Genomic DNA, 15,113 nt, shown 5'->3' with positions numbered 1-15,113 from the left:
GCTGCAATAATGACCTCTTGTTGTGCATGTAAAGTGGAAGTTGAAACCCAAACAGTAAATCTGCTGGAAAAAATAAGATATATTAACAGAAAAGAATTTTACTAGTCTTTACCTGAATTGAACAACAATAAATGGTATATCTATTTTTTATGAGTGAATGAAATAAGCATTTTCAAATATTAAATTACAGTATGTACTTCAGGGGTATTAACGTTGTTTGCATTTCCTGCATTTTTTAGCAAACACTTCTTGTGCAGCGGAATGATTAGACTCCTGTGCAATGTTTATTAATACAATGGACTGGTTTGTAGTATATAACTGTCATCCAGGGAAAACAATGAGTTATGATTATAAGAGGTAAGAATTATTGTTTCATAACATAAACACGTCATACAAAAAGAATGTTAAGATGTACTTCTGGTAAGATGTTAAATGTCTCATTAAAATGAAGTTCCCATTAATTATGTTTGACAAGCTGCAATTTGTGAATGTATGCTTTATATTCATTTTCAAAAGGTATGGTATATTCATAAAGGCTGTTCACTAGTTGATTTTTGCCAGACTATATTATTTTCATGTTAAATCTAATTTAAAATCATCTTAGTGCTGACTTTGAACCAGAGACAATTTTTTTTCATAACATTGCATTTAAGATGTCTGTGGAGTTAACCTATTAGTCAGAAATCCTTCACAGCTATGAATGTATATTTCTGTTTTTTTTATAATTATATGTACAGTATTTCAAAGGAAAATAAAGTAAGCACAAGGATTCAGAGATTGAGTAAGCACCAGAAAACGAGGCATTTCATTCAATGTTACATAAAAGTAAAAGATCACTTTTAAACAGATACAGATAGGCTCTTAGCAGGCAGAAATGAACAATGCCATAGTCACCCTGTTTATGCAGAGATTGCAAATTCTTTCCTTCTCTGGTGTTATGGTTCTGGTGCAGCTAACTGCCATTTATAAGAGCTCTAGCTTAAAAACATTTGCGTTAGCAATTCATTCTATGCCCTTACAATAACAGTCTTTGGGTGAATGTGCTTCTTCTCTAGACACATCTAGGTCACGTTTTAAAACTGATTTGTTTAGACCGCATTTCTCTTATCAGAAAAAAAATGTGAGAATGTTGAGACATGTCCTGCATTCGTACTAAATATTGTATTAGAAAGACCTGATATTCTTCCCTTAACAACAACAGAAATGTAATGGGAGCTGCTTTGTTAACCCATATTATTGGGTACAATGACTTTTAATTGGATTATACAGGTTAGAGAACAAAAGAATGTTCTTTAAATTCTTCATGATACTACAGGTAGTGGACAAAATGGAAACCCCATGTAAAGTCATTTAATAGGGTGTTGAGCAGCCATGTACAACCAGTATGACCTGTGCCTGTATGTGCTGTGGCGTAGGGTCTATGTCCACTAGAGAGTCAATCACCACATGCCTGGTTGATGGAGGTGGAAAACACTTTCTCAGACGTTCCAGAATATCCCATGAAAACCTGATTCGTTTCAGGTCTGCTGACGAAGAAGGCCTTGACATCAAAATCATGCTCATCCACCCACACTTGCTCTGTGGGTCCCAGTGTCATCCTATAAGACACTCCTGGCAGGAAAGAAACATTGCAACATGGGGTGAAGACAATCACCAAGTACTATTACATTGTGATTGGCATTTTCCTTTATAAGGTATAAGGCAATGCACTCAAATGCCAGGACAATATGACTCACAACATTAGTGAACCACCAGAAGCTTTTACTTTTGGGACCAAGCACTCAGTGCTTTTGTGTCTTTCTTGGTTGACCGTTTGTGATTAAATTGGCTGCTAGTCCCCTGAATAAAATTAGCAGTTAGTTGTTCTGCAGTTGCTCGCCTGTTTTGCCTTGCATTTCTGCTCACTGCTGCTCTGTGTTGATGATATCATTCCAGTGAAGGTCCATGCTGACATTACCATCAGAAAGTTGTAATGTCTTGGTTACTGAATCTCCTGCCAAACATGCCCCAGCATTGTCCTCTCATTCAAAGTCACTGAGGTCTCCTTTAGCTCCCATACCAGCCAGAAACATGGGCAAACAGGTCTGTTAAATATTTTACACGTGCTCTTAAGCATGCTGGGATGTTATCTGCTTAATTAAAGTATGAGCACACCTTGTGGAAGCCCTTGCTTTCAATATACTGGTTGTCTCTCATTTACCCAGGTTTTTCCCTTTTTTGTCCACTAGCTGTATAAACAGTAGGCTTTTAACAAAGGCCTTTTACTGCTACTGGTGTGTTATTGAATGACTCGTGCCGTGATTATTCTAAGTGCAAATTTGGTCTTTCAAGTCAGACAGTTGCAGCTATGCTTAATGCATCTTGAAAGAATACTCTGGAAATGAAACTGCATCCTAACAAGACATATCAATGCTGTATGAGTCATGCATCCCCGAGCTGCATTTCCAAACAGCCTACACATTTACAGATGAAAAATTCTAGTATATTCTGTGTTGGCATTAAAGCAAAACCGCTGTTTTCATCAAGCACATCAAGCATGTGTAAATAACAGCTGAAGTGATCATGGTAGTTGTTAGATTATTGAAACTAAAGATTCTTTTCCCCCAATGTAACATTTTTCGGAATAAATTGTTTTTCTTGTTCTTGATGTTGTTTATTCAAAAAGACATCTTATTGTTTTCTGGAAGACTCCTATTTTTCCATTTGTTAAATGTGGTATAGGGACTCCAGATTAACAGGGCTTCTTCTCAGCAATTAAAATAATGTGTTCGCCAAAGCAAATACATGTAAAGCTACTGTTTTTGAAAGGTGGATAGCACCACTATGGAATATTACATTTGTATGTACATATTGCAAATGTAAGAAAAAGTTGTAAAAAGAATATTGAACCAAGAATATTAATGTTTCTAATAATATTGGTAACTATGAATCTAAGAAGTATTTAATAGCATGGATACATAGGTACGTAAGAATTCAATGAAATCTTTGTTGGTATCCTGTAAACAAGCCTGATCTGCTGCCTTTTCCTAGGTGGCACCCAGCGACTGCCTCGTGCAATCGGAGCGTCCCTAGCCAAGGAGCTCATCTTCTCGGGGCGAGTGGTGGATGGAGATGAGGCCAAATCCCTGGGACTCGTGAACCACTCAGTGGAGCAGAACAAGGCGGGAGACGCTGCCTACAGGAAAGCACTAGACCTGGCGCGAGAATTCATCCCTCAGGTAAAGCGCTTTCTTTCGTGTGAATCCCGCCTTCTTCAACATTAAAGCTTCCCAGACTGCGCCTTGGGCTGAGTCAGCACAGCACACGCTTTTATTTCAAGATATGTACCATTGTTTCTCTGTTCAGAGCAGGATTAACAAGCATCTCTTTCCACTCGTCAAGAACAGTGGTTTTCCTTCATACTGTAGATCAAGCACAGTGGTATGTTTCAACCTACAGTAAACATGTTTGGTTTTTAGAGCAAACATCAATCTGCTTTGCTAGATAAGGAATTACATAACACTTTAAGATTAAAGACTAAATATCTTTTAATGCCTCTAAGGGCTTATTTAAGAAACTTATATTTCCAAATCTTTGCTTGAACTCTGTTAATTTACTTCGTATTACTCAGTTTTAAATAGAACTAATTGCATTCTATTTTCTGTACTGTTTAAAGTGCTGGGAAATGTAACATATTTGTATTCCAGTATTAGATTATTGTACTATAGTACTGTGCACTCAGCCATTGCACTTGTATCTTTTGCTTTATAACAGGTACAGTACATCATTTTTATTTAATCTGCTATGTCTAAAAGTTTGTAGTGCAAAGCTTGTGCACTGAAAAACAATTATTTATCTGACAAAGAAAATAATGAATTGCATTGATACTATGGGTCACTAGAAAGTGCAGTTTATTTTTAGTTTCTTTAAGGTAATACTGTGCCATATATTTTAAAGTATATATGCCATATACAGTGCCTTGCGAAAGTATTCGGCCCCCTTGAACTTTTCAACCTTTTGCCACATTTCAGGCTTCAAACATAAAGATATAAATTTTTTATTTTATGTGAAGAATCACCAACAAGTGGGACACAATTGTGAAGTGGAACGAAATCTATTGGATTTTTTAAACTTTTTTAACTAATAAAAAAATGAAAAGTGGGGCGTGCAAAATTATTCGGCCCCCTTGCGTTAATACTTTGTAGAGCCACCTTTTGCTGCGATTACAGCTGCAAGTCGCTTGGGGTATGTCTCTATCAGTTTTGCACATCGAGAGACTGAAATTCTTGCCCATTCTTCCTTGCAAAACAGCTCGAGCTCAGTGAGGTTGGATGGAGAGCGTTTGTGAACAGCAGTTTTCAGCTCTTTCCACAGATTCTCGATTGGATTCAGGTCTGGACTTTGACTTGGCCATTCAAACACCTGGATACGTTTATTTGTGAACCATTCCTTTGTAGATTTTGCTGTATGTTTGGGATCATTGTCTTGTTGGAAGATAAATCTCCGTCCCAGTTTCAGGTCTTTTGCAGACTCCAACAGGTTTTCATCCAGAATGGTCCTGTATTTGGCTGCATCCATCTTCCCCAAAATTTTAACCATCTTCCCTGTCCCTGCTGAAGAAAAGCAGGCCCAAACCATGATGCTGCCACCACCATGTTTGACAGTGGGGATGGTGTGTTTAGGGTGATGAGCTGTGTTGCTTTTACGCCAAACATATCGTTTTGCATTGTGGCCAAAAAGTTCGATTTTGGTTTCATCTGACCAGAGCACCTTCTTCCACATGTTTGGGGTGTCTCCCAGGTGGCTTGTGGCAAACTTTAGACGAGACTTTTTATGGATATCTTTGAGAAATGGCTTTCTTCTTGCCACTCTTCCATAAAGGCCAGATTTGTGCAGTGTAAGACTGATTGTTGTCCTATGGACAGACTCTCCCACCTCAGCTGTAGTTCTCTGCAGTTCATCCAGAGTGATCATGGGCCTCTTGGCTGCATCTCTGATCAGTCTTCTCCTTGTCTGAGCTGAAAGTTTAGAGGGACGGCCAGGTCTTGGTAGATTTGCAGTGGTCTGATACTCCTTCCATTTCAAGATGATCGCTTGCACAGTGCTCCTTGGGATGTTTGAAGCTTGGGAAATCTTTTTGTATCCAAATCCGGCTTTAAACTTCTCCATAACAGTATTACGGACCTGCCTGGTGTGTTCCTTGGTCTTCATGATGCTCTCTGCGCTTTCAACAGAACCTTGAGACTATCACAGAGCAGGTGCATTTATACAGAGACTTGATTACACACAGGTGGATTCTATTTATCACCATCAGTCATTTAGGACAACATTGGATCATTCAGAGATCCGCGCTGAACTTCTGGAGTGAGTTTGCTGCACTGAAAGTAAAGGGGCCGAATAATTTTGCACGCCCCACTTTTCATTTTTTTATTAGTTAAAAAAGTTTCAAAAATCCAATAGATTTCGTTCCACTTCACAATTGTGTCCCACTTGTTGGTGATTCTTCACATAAAATAAAAAATTTATATCTTTATGTTTGAAGCCTGAAATGTGGCAAAAGGTTGAAAAGTTCAAGGGGGCCGAATACTTTCGCAAGGCACTGTATATGTAACGTATAAATAACACATGTAGTAATGGCCTGACCTTTGAGTGTGGTGTGAAACCCGTTTTTAAAGAGAGAACAGAAAATATAAAGAATTGTGAAAAAGTGTCAAAAGTGACTTATTAGCATCTTAATAATCATGGGTCGGTGCTTCATAGTAGATGTTGCAAATATCACTTATTAACATATGCAAATTCAGTATATTAATAAAACATTGACAGAAAATGCTACAAAAAAAAAATCTTAATCCTGACCATATCCTGAACCGTTATCCTGGCCCTAACTCAAGGGTTATTTCCATAAGGTAGATGGCTCCCTCTGTAGTGCCTCATTAATGCATTTACAGCTGATTATTAGTTTAAAAGGTGTAATTTTGCAACCCACAACCCATTCCATTTAATGGGTCATTAGCGATCGCATGATACTGGCCAATAAGAATAAGGGATCCCGGTGTCCTAAATAAAATTATACGCAGGATTTACACAATGTGGCCTACCTAAAATTCCTCCTTAGGTCAATTGGTGTGCAATGGTACTTCTGGTGCATGATGATGGATTTCTTATTATAGAATGAATTCGTATAATTATACTGATATAATTACTAATTTGAATTATGCATTATTATTTAATTATGAATTCTATTTTTTTTTCTTAGCTAGCCTTTGAGAAACATAACAGATTATTTAAAAATGAACTGTTTAAGAAATGTCTGCCTTGTTGTTCTGTGTGTAGAGAAATATAGTACAGTACATACGAGTTCAACTACTCTAGAGTAGACCCTGCTGAACTGATGTGATCTCATAATAAGAACTGAGCTCTTTCATTCAGTAACTAATCAAAACCTAAACTGGTATCTAGATCATAGTAAGAAGTAAAAGTACAGGGGGAAAAACAGCTTCAGTCCTTTTTCCTTGTTTGTGAAGTACTTTGTGTTTATTTAACAGTTAACCTTGTTTCTCAATTACAGGGACCCATAGCAGTCAGAATGGCTAAACTTGCCATTAATCAGGGGATTGAGGTAAGATTTTGACACAGAACTCTTGTTAATTTTATACATCATCTCCCATCTCATCAATGCACTTTAAATGCACTCTGGCAGCCATAGTGCGCCAGAACTCTCACCACACATCAGCTATCAGTGGGGAGGAGAGCAGAGTAATGAAGCCAATTCATAGATGGGGATTATTAGGAGGCCATGATTGTTAAGGGCCAATGGGAAATTTGGCCAGCTTGCTGGGGTTACACCCCTACTCTTCGAGAAATGCCCCGGGATTTTTAATGACCACAGTGAGTCAGGACCTCGATTTTACATTTCATCCGAAGGAAGGTGCCTGTTTTACAGTAGAGTGTCCCCGTCACTATACTGGGGCATTAGGACCCACATGGACTGCAGGGGAGCGATCCCTGCTGGCCCCACTAACACCTCTTTCCCAGGGGGTCTCCCATCCAGGTACTGACCAGGCTCAGACCTGCTTACTTCAGTGGGTTGCCAGTTGTTAGTTGCAGAGTGATATGGCTGTCATATACAACATGTTGTTAATCATTTCTGTGGCATTGTAGGAATCAAATGGGATGACCGTGTTTAGCTTCTTGTAAATCTTTGCTGTGTATAGCAGGGATAGTTATCCCTGGTCTTGGAGAGCCATAATTCCACAGTGTTTATACAGCAACTCAACTTCTAATGGTATGGAATGAATTACATTTGAAAACCTGCGTTTAGATTCATGTATTTTTTGCATGAAATCCTGAACATCAAGCAACTTTCCAAAACAAGAGTTTTTAAATACAAGTTTTAAATAACTAAGTTAAATTAAAAATTGCATTTATATACACATTTATGGATTATTATGAGTTAATTATAAACCTGTTAGATTTTGTTTGTTTAGTATCAACATTGCTTACCAGTGGTATGTTGCTCTAAATGTTTTAAACTTTTTAAAGTGATGTTGGAAAAAGAGTGAAAAATAAAATAGGCAGATATATCCCATTCTCTTTTCTAAAGATTTTGCAGATATGACTGTTGCACTGTTCAATTTATAATCTGGCTGTATGCACAATTAGAAAAGAGAGAAGCGCATTCAACTAGTCATGTTCATTTGGGACTTTGTACATTTGTACAAACAAACCTTGATATAAAATAAGCAAATTTTGTATTGATGGTTTAAGAAGTGTCAGCAAATCTTTACAATTATGCAATTAGAAGTTAAGACTATTATTATTTAAAGACTTAATTTAACTTAAGATATTAAATTTCCTGATAAATTGTGGAAGAATACCAATCTTAAGAATATCTTGGAGAAGAATATTATCTTGGTGTGTGATTTTGAAGGTGATTGTTACACCTGAGGTAATTTAGGATTGCTATTACAAGGCGCTGGACACTTTAATTTGATTATTTTTCAAAAATTATATATTTTTTCCACTAATATGTTGTGGAGTAGGATGTGTAGATTTTAATTCATATTTATTCCAGTGTCTTACGCAGAAAAAGGTTGTGAACTTTCTATAAGCACTTTAGTTCATAATTTCAGGTGTATTTGTTGAGCAAATCTCTTAAATACGTACAGTATGTTCCATTCTTCATTTAAATATCTTTATAAGCAGAAATAGCTTAAACAATCTGACATTCATAATAGCAGATCATATTTAACTTTGACCTAAATTGACGATCCAGGACAAAACAATATATTGTAACAACAAAAAGCAGATACAGTATGCGCAGTAGGCAGTTTACAATGATTGATTAATGAATTTAATGCTGTATTTCAGTATGTTTTCACTAATAAGCAGTGCTTAATGATCTCTAAGATTGTTAGATTTTTAATTTTTACAAATTGCTTCTGGTTGCAGCAGCTCCATATGCAGCACATTATATTTACAAAAAACACATTTTCTGAAAAAAACATCATTATGAAACTCAACAAAAAACAAACTGTTGCATGAGCCTGGGAACCTGTGAATAACATATGGATGTATGGCAGTTGAATCACTAGGGTGTCCAGCTGATCCAGTGTAGGGCCAATGTTTCAGCAATTTTCATTCCTGTTCTTGATGAGAACTAATCCAGCTAGGTTAACAGGATTAATGTAACAGCTACTCCCAGTTCTTTAGGTGATTCTGATTAAATGAGAGCAATAAAACCTGCAAACACACTGGCCAGGACCACTCAAGTTCAACACCAATAACATAACATACTGAATGCTCACTTATTCCCTTTGTAAAATCAAGAAAGTTTCCATCCCACGTACTGATAGACCAGCTGTATTTGGAGTTTAATTTTAGATATTCACCTCCCTAATTTGATGAAGTGCTTCTGGCAGCTACAGCTGAGATTTATTTTTTTTCTTTTATGGCAATAACTTTTAACTTATACAGTAGTTTATAAAATGTGCATGGCTTATATTAAAATATGTATACTGCTTAGTGAATTTCTAGTTCTATTTTAAAAAATGCAGAAATTCAGAAACTTCTGTCAGTACAGTAGCCATTAGAAACTGTGTTCTCTTTACCTGACCAGACTTGATAGTCTCTACTGTAATAAAGACCATGAATTAATTTATCGGGCCTCCTCTTTTTCAGCATGCGACACTGACAAAAGTGAACAATGACAAAAGCATGGACATATCATCAATGTTCTTATTGTGTCTTGGTCCTAAAGGTTTCTTCTGTGTTTTTATTAGTATCTTTTGGTATACTACTGCTGTTCCTCTGGTACCGAACAAATGTGGTAACTCTTTTTCCATAGAAGTTCGATAAAAAAATAAAAAAGAATGTTACTTTTTTATAAGTAACTTTTTTATTCTTAAATGGCTTCAGTCTTCTAGTTTCTGCTATTGTCTCTGCTGTCCATTAGGGACAGTATCATTCATTTTGCTTTGTAGTTTCCAGACTTTCTCTTTTATTGTTATTAAGTTCTATTTCCTCTGCAGCATTTGTAGGATGGAATTTTATTTGAAGAATAAGCAGTTTCTTTTTGTGTTTTTTAATGCAATTTTAGGGCTCCCTACTGGGTCGTAATCAGAGGGGCACAAAAGTCACTGAACAGTCTGCCTCCCTTAAGTCGGTAGCACATCCTCTGCTCTCCAAAATAAACCCTTGTCCTGTGAAATTTTAATGTAGATTTTTTCATTACCACCTTCCTAGGTTACAAAGCAGTTCAGGAAAACCCTAGATTTTCCAAGTTCTCTAGGTGGTAATGGCACACTGGTACTGGTCACCTGTGCATATGCAGTCACTTTGAACTATAAAATGTTACCATGAGACCAGTTCAAATATGGCTAAGACTGCCAACTAGTGAACTCAGATCTATCTATGTCTATTACTTGACTAAGCAGAGAAGAAACTTACCTTTTATTGTGTTACCTGCTGGCAATGCTAATTGAATTCTGTGACAGTCTACTGTACTTGTGTCATGGTAAACTTTTCTTTTAGCCTGATTTGCTCACAGTCTCAACCTCAGCCCTTTGTTGAAAATGCTTCGATAATCTTTTGCACTTATGGCATATATGGTTCAGTGTTGCACAAGCACATGCCATATGCTGGGTGGCACGGTGTCAAAGTGGTTAGCATGCTTCCTTGCAGTGCTTGGGCCTTAGGCTCAAGTGCTGGGGTGATATCGGCATGATTTGTATGTTCTCCCCATATTTGCCTGAATTTTCTCCAGGTGCTCTGGTTTCCTTCCACAGGCCAAAGTCAAATACTGTAGGTTAATTGGCTTCAGGGAAAATAAGCACTAGTTCAGTATGTGTGTGTGTATGTGCGCGCCCTGTGATGGGTCTGACCAGGGTATATCCCACCACGAGCCCATTGCTTGCCAGGATAGACTCCAGCTTCCCTGCAACCTTCTGTTGGATAAAGTGGTTAGAAGATGGATGGATGAAGATGTTTTTTTCCCCGCAGTGAATGTCAAAACAACTGAAAAATGTAATGCCACTTATAGTCAATACCTTAATGTTTGCGTTATGATTTAATTTTATGATATTGTACATCTTTTATGATGTATTTTTTCAGAAGATGATGAAACTACAGTACATAATATCTGTCTACGACCTACATTCTCATTTCCATGAAGAGTAAAAATATGGTGTTTGTAGGGTTGCATTTTATATTTATATTGAATATTGAGGTCAATCTGTGTCATTTCTATTTGGTCATTCATTATACTGTACATTCTAACAAGCACCAAAAGAAATAAAAGAACACCAGAGAGCTCGTGTTTGACTTTTATGTGGGAGTTTTTAAATTTCAGTAATGTTATTTTTTTCTTTTTTAGGTTGACTTGGCAACAGGTTTAGCAATTGAAGAAGCATGTTATGCTCAGGTACCTGAGATCAGGTTTTATATTTGTATTTACTTTTTCAAAGCCTTTTTCTGCCCAAAAATACAATGTCTTGTAAAAGTATTCCAACACTTTCTTTGGTATCTTATTTTATGAAATTACAAAATTACTGCATGTGTGCACTTTTTTTTAAACGTGATCTCCTATTCAGATCCTGAATGCTCAAATTAAAAAATCCATCCTATAGCATGATGCCCCAATGACAATACTTGACTAAAGGGATGGTTTTGACTATGTTTTTAGCCAAATGCTTTGCATTTATACTAAAAGTTACAATGTACACCACAAAACTTTTTGCCACGTGGTTACATTATCATGGAATATTTTGATGCAAACTCATATGCATGGGTCTTCCACTCTGCTGTATAGTCCAGCTTTGTGAAATGACTGGGATATTGTTGATTCATGGTTATTTCCTACCTTCTCGGTCATTTATGTCTATAACTCTTTCAAAGCCATTATTGACCCGTTTGGAAGGACAACCAGATCTTGTCAGTGTCTGGGTAGTATGATAAACTTATACGCTTATTAATTATTTGTTTTGCCATGTACAATTCCATGTCATGAGATTCTTCATTGCTCTTCTTTTGATCTGTACCTTTCTAAAGCTTTATCCCTTCATTATTTTGAAAGCTGCTGTGTCTTCATAATTGAAGTAGGTTTATAATTCAGAACTTTACTGAGAGATCTTACGGAGACAGGTGCATTTATTCTGAAATAATGTGTGCATCTGTTATTGTAGACAGACAGAGGCCACTCAGCTAATTACGTGGGTTGTTAAGATAATTTGGTTCTCCTAAATTAATTGAGGCAAAGGGTTTGAACATATGGAATACTTATGCAAACATGTCTTTTCCATTTTCTTTAATATAACTTGACAACAATTTAAGATTATCTGCTATGTTACTTTCCTCAACTTTCCCTCTATTTCGGTTTTTGTTCCCCCTTGCCTTTGTCTTGACACTTTTTCCCATGTGTGGCCTTCACTTCCCCTTATCATTCCATCTGTTTACACTGGGCACTGACGTTTTGAGTATTTTCAGAATTAGGCAGTTTAGCCCCTGTTACCTTTGTAAAAAATGTTCTTAAGATATTTTTATTTAACATGCATTGTAGGTAATTCCGACGAAGGACAGACTTGAAGGTCTTGAAGCTTTCAAAGAGAAGAGACCTCCACGTTACAAGGGAGAATAAGAGGAAGACCTACTAAGCAGTGCTGCCTTCTTTTGCTTTTCACTTATTCTGTGTCATTCATAATGTATAATGAAAGCGATATAGACCTTCAAAGCTGTTAGCATTTGAGTTGCTTGTGATACATGTAAATGAAAACATATGTAAGGCCGGGAAAACACTTTGGAGTAGAAAGAAAGACATCATAATGGAATATACACAGTGTTTGGGACAGTTACTTTTAAGAAGTAATCCATTATAATTGTTTGCTTTTGCAAGGGAGTACTTTTTAAAATTAACATGATGTTGGAGGAAATGATTTTTGTCTTCACTTAGAATTATCCATGAAGTATGTGCATTGTTACTATATGAAGTAATACATTATCTGAATCTGAATATCTTAAAAGCAATTTCCCCCAACTTTTTATTCATTTTAAAAGTATGTTCTTACAAAAGTAACTTCTATACTTTTAAATTTAAATTAAATTAAAGTAATTTGCACAAGATTAATATAAGCTAGTATGTTATGGAACATTGTGAACAGCTGCATTTAGATCTGTATGCTATAGGTTGTCCTAACTACAATATCTGTGGCTACTGTATGTCATTCAACTGTTACACATACCGTGTTTCAATCAATTAAGCATTCTAAGGGAATGTAAGCAATTTCTTTTTAACAAAAGTAATAGAGAAATGCATCACATGCATTTCGCAGAAACAAACTTAAATTATTTTTAATACATTTTGGATTTTGAAAATGTTGCTTTTGAATTACATTAAAATCACTGCAAGGGATGAAATGTTAATCAATGTATTTTGTTTTGTTTAAAAGGTTAAGAATGTCAGTGTCATTACTGCCTTGCAAAATGTAGTTGTTATAATAAAGCATATTGATTAATTTTCTCTGTTAGGAATGCTGTTCGTTATATAATGACCGCGCTGCAGTTATATAAACTAATTTAAAAGTACATCTGGTTTCATGGATTACTAATATTGTTTAAAAATACCTTACTGTAAAAAGGCATTGGTTTACGAAGGAGTGTAAAAGGAATACATGATCAGTACTGTACTGTATTTAATAACATACTTAGACACAAATACTAGTATATGAAATAAATATAATTTCATGCTGCATTTAAGGTCTCTTGAGTGTCTGAATACCTCTAATAGTATTATCTCTTCCTGTCCAACTAGCAATCTAAGATACCAAAACATTCCTTGAATAAAATAAGCTTGGATCCTTAGAGATATACAGAGAAAATGTCTAATTACTGCTATATTAATTTTGTCAAACTATATTCATATGAAATTGAATGAGCTTTGCTTCAAGAAATGTAAAAAAAACTAAAATGCAATAAACATACTAACTGAAAGTAATGATATTGTTTATTTTTCTTCAAACTCAAATATTTTAGTTGATAGCCTATTGTGTAATTGAAATCTACAATTCGCATAAAAAACAATTCACATATAGTGTGTACATTTACATGTGAAAAAGACATTTAAAAATTGCATCGAGACTTTTATTCATGATTTTAAACATTGTGCGTCCTAGTTTCTGATGGGTATAATACCCTCATATGCCCGCAATGTGGTAACATGGTGCTCACAACCTACTTTAAATGTGTCGTCTTCACAAGTTATTACCACACATTTTTATTGATGTTTATTCCATGAATGTTGTTAAACACTGGTTACAGTTAATAAACTGCAGATATATAGTACTGTCTATAAATCCTGACATTTTTTTACTTCGACAATATAGTCAATGCTTTGAATTTAGAGTTGAAAAAAGAATCTGAAAAATTGAAAGCCATTGTCAATGGATTATCTCACTGCAACCTGCATTTTTTAAATATACGATTCTACACTTACTGTAATAATTTGCTTCACTTTCTCTGATTGACAACTTAAAAGGATTTGGCACACAGTAAATGTTGAAATCTTAGGTATATTCCATAACTAAGATGCAGTGGTATTTAATTTGCTTTAACATAATCTAAGATTGTTAGGAAATAAATGAAATTACGTGGAAGTCATACACAACATACTTAATATTTTTCAAATAAGCTTTACTTTTCCTACCATCCTTCATTATTTAAAATTGACATATCTTTAATTCCTTGGAGACTTCCAGGGTCATTTGTCACTGTCTTAACAGTATGCAGAATGTGTCAGATCCATTCTAACTGATTGAGACAGCAATTATAATATGGGAAAACATAACATGTTTAGGTGGCATACAATGATAGTTATTTAGCACAGGTTTCACTGAGCAGTCTAGTAGTTTGAATTGTGGCTTTCATCTACTTGCCTTCATAGCCTGATTAGGTACAGTAAATAAAGAGTTCCAATTATTTTTATGTGTACACAGTTTTGTACACTGAGGATGTAAATTATAGTTCTATTTCTATTGCTCAGATGGGAAAGACAGGAACAGTTAAGCTTTTGATCGATATGAATATTTTTATCCAGACAGCATTGTTTGTGATATTATTACTACGAACAGTTCTCTTGAAAATGTCCCCCTTTTTAGTTTTATCTTTATGGGAATTCAGTGTTATGGTTGTAAGGGTCTCTAGCAGCCCATTAGTATCAACACAGCCCAAATCATTTCCAGAGGAGTAATTGTGCTGCAGGTACAGTAGCTCATCCACTAATGTTTCAGTGGAGTTCACTTTCACTGCTAGGTTAGTAAATGGATTTAATGGATTTAAAATGTAATTATTAATTTAAAAGCAGGTAGATTTAGTCTGTATGTCTAGGATTGTTATCAAATTCAGAAAAGAGATGTATTACCTGCTTGATGGTATTACATGGCTTTGGAGATCCAATTTCAGATACAGTATATGATATACTGTACATTACATGAGACAGAGTAAAGTCAAGTTATTCTATAACCTTTGACTTTACATTTTATTAATGCATGCAATTTTATGATGATAAACATGAATAATCAAATATGATATGTGTTATATAGGGACCACTACATACTGTACGTAATCAACCTATTACCTATTGAGTT

The 15,113-nt window shown here is 35.6% G+C and overlaps 1 protein-coding gene across 1 annotated transcript in view; it reads left to right on the top strand.

Annotated features, from left to right (window-relative positions):
* The window catches only part of auh (AU RNA binding protein/enoyl-CoA hydratase), an 84,266-nt gene extending 70,801 nt beyond the window's left edge, over nucleotides 1-13,465 (top strand). The window contains exons 7-10 of the mRNA XM_006626921.3: nucleotides 3,031-3,218; nucleotides 6,548-6,598; nucleotides 10,853-10,900; nucleotides 12,035-13,465. Of these exons, the coding sequence (XP_006626984.3) occupies nucleotides 3,031-3,218; nucleotides 6,548-6,598; nucleotides 10,853-10,900; nucleotides 12,035-12,112 (365 nt within the window). The 3' untranslated portion in view covers nucleotides 12,113-13,465. The remainder of the gene's footprint in view (nucleotides 1-3,030; nucleotides 3,219-6,547; nucleotides 6,599-10,852; nucleotides 10,901-12,034) is intronic.
* The last annotated feature ends 1,648 nt before the right edge of the window (nucleotides 13,466-15,113 follow it).

The sequence above is a fragment of the Lepisosteus oculatus genome, chromosome 3 (assembly GCF_040954835.1).
Source record: "Lepisosteus oculatus isolate fLepOcu1 chromosome 3, fLepOcu1.hap2, whole genome shotgun sequence".
In the NCBI taxonomy this organism is placed as follows: domain Eukaryota; kingdom Metazoa; phylum Chordata; class Actinopteri; order Semionotiformes; family Lepisosteidae; genus Lepisosteus; species Lepisosteus oculatus.
The sequence above is the reverse complement of the archived record's forward strand: the minus strand, read 5'-3'. Positions and strand labels throughout refer to the sequence as shown.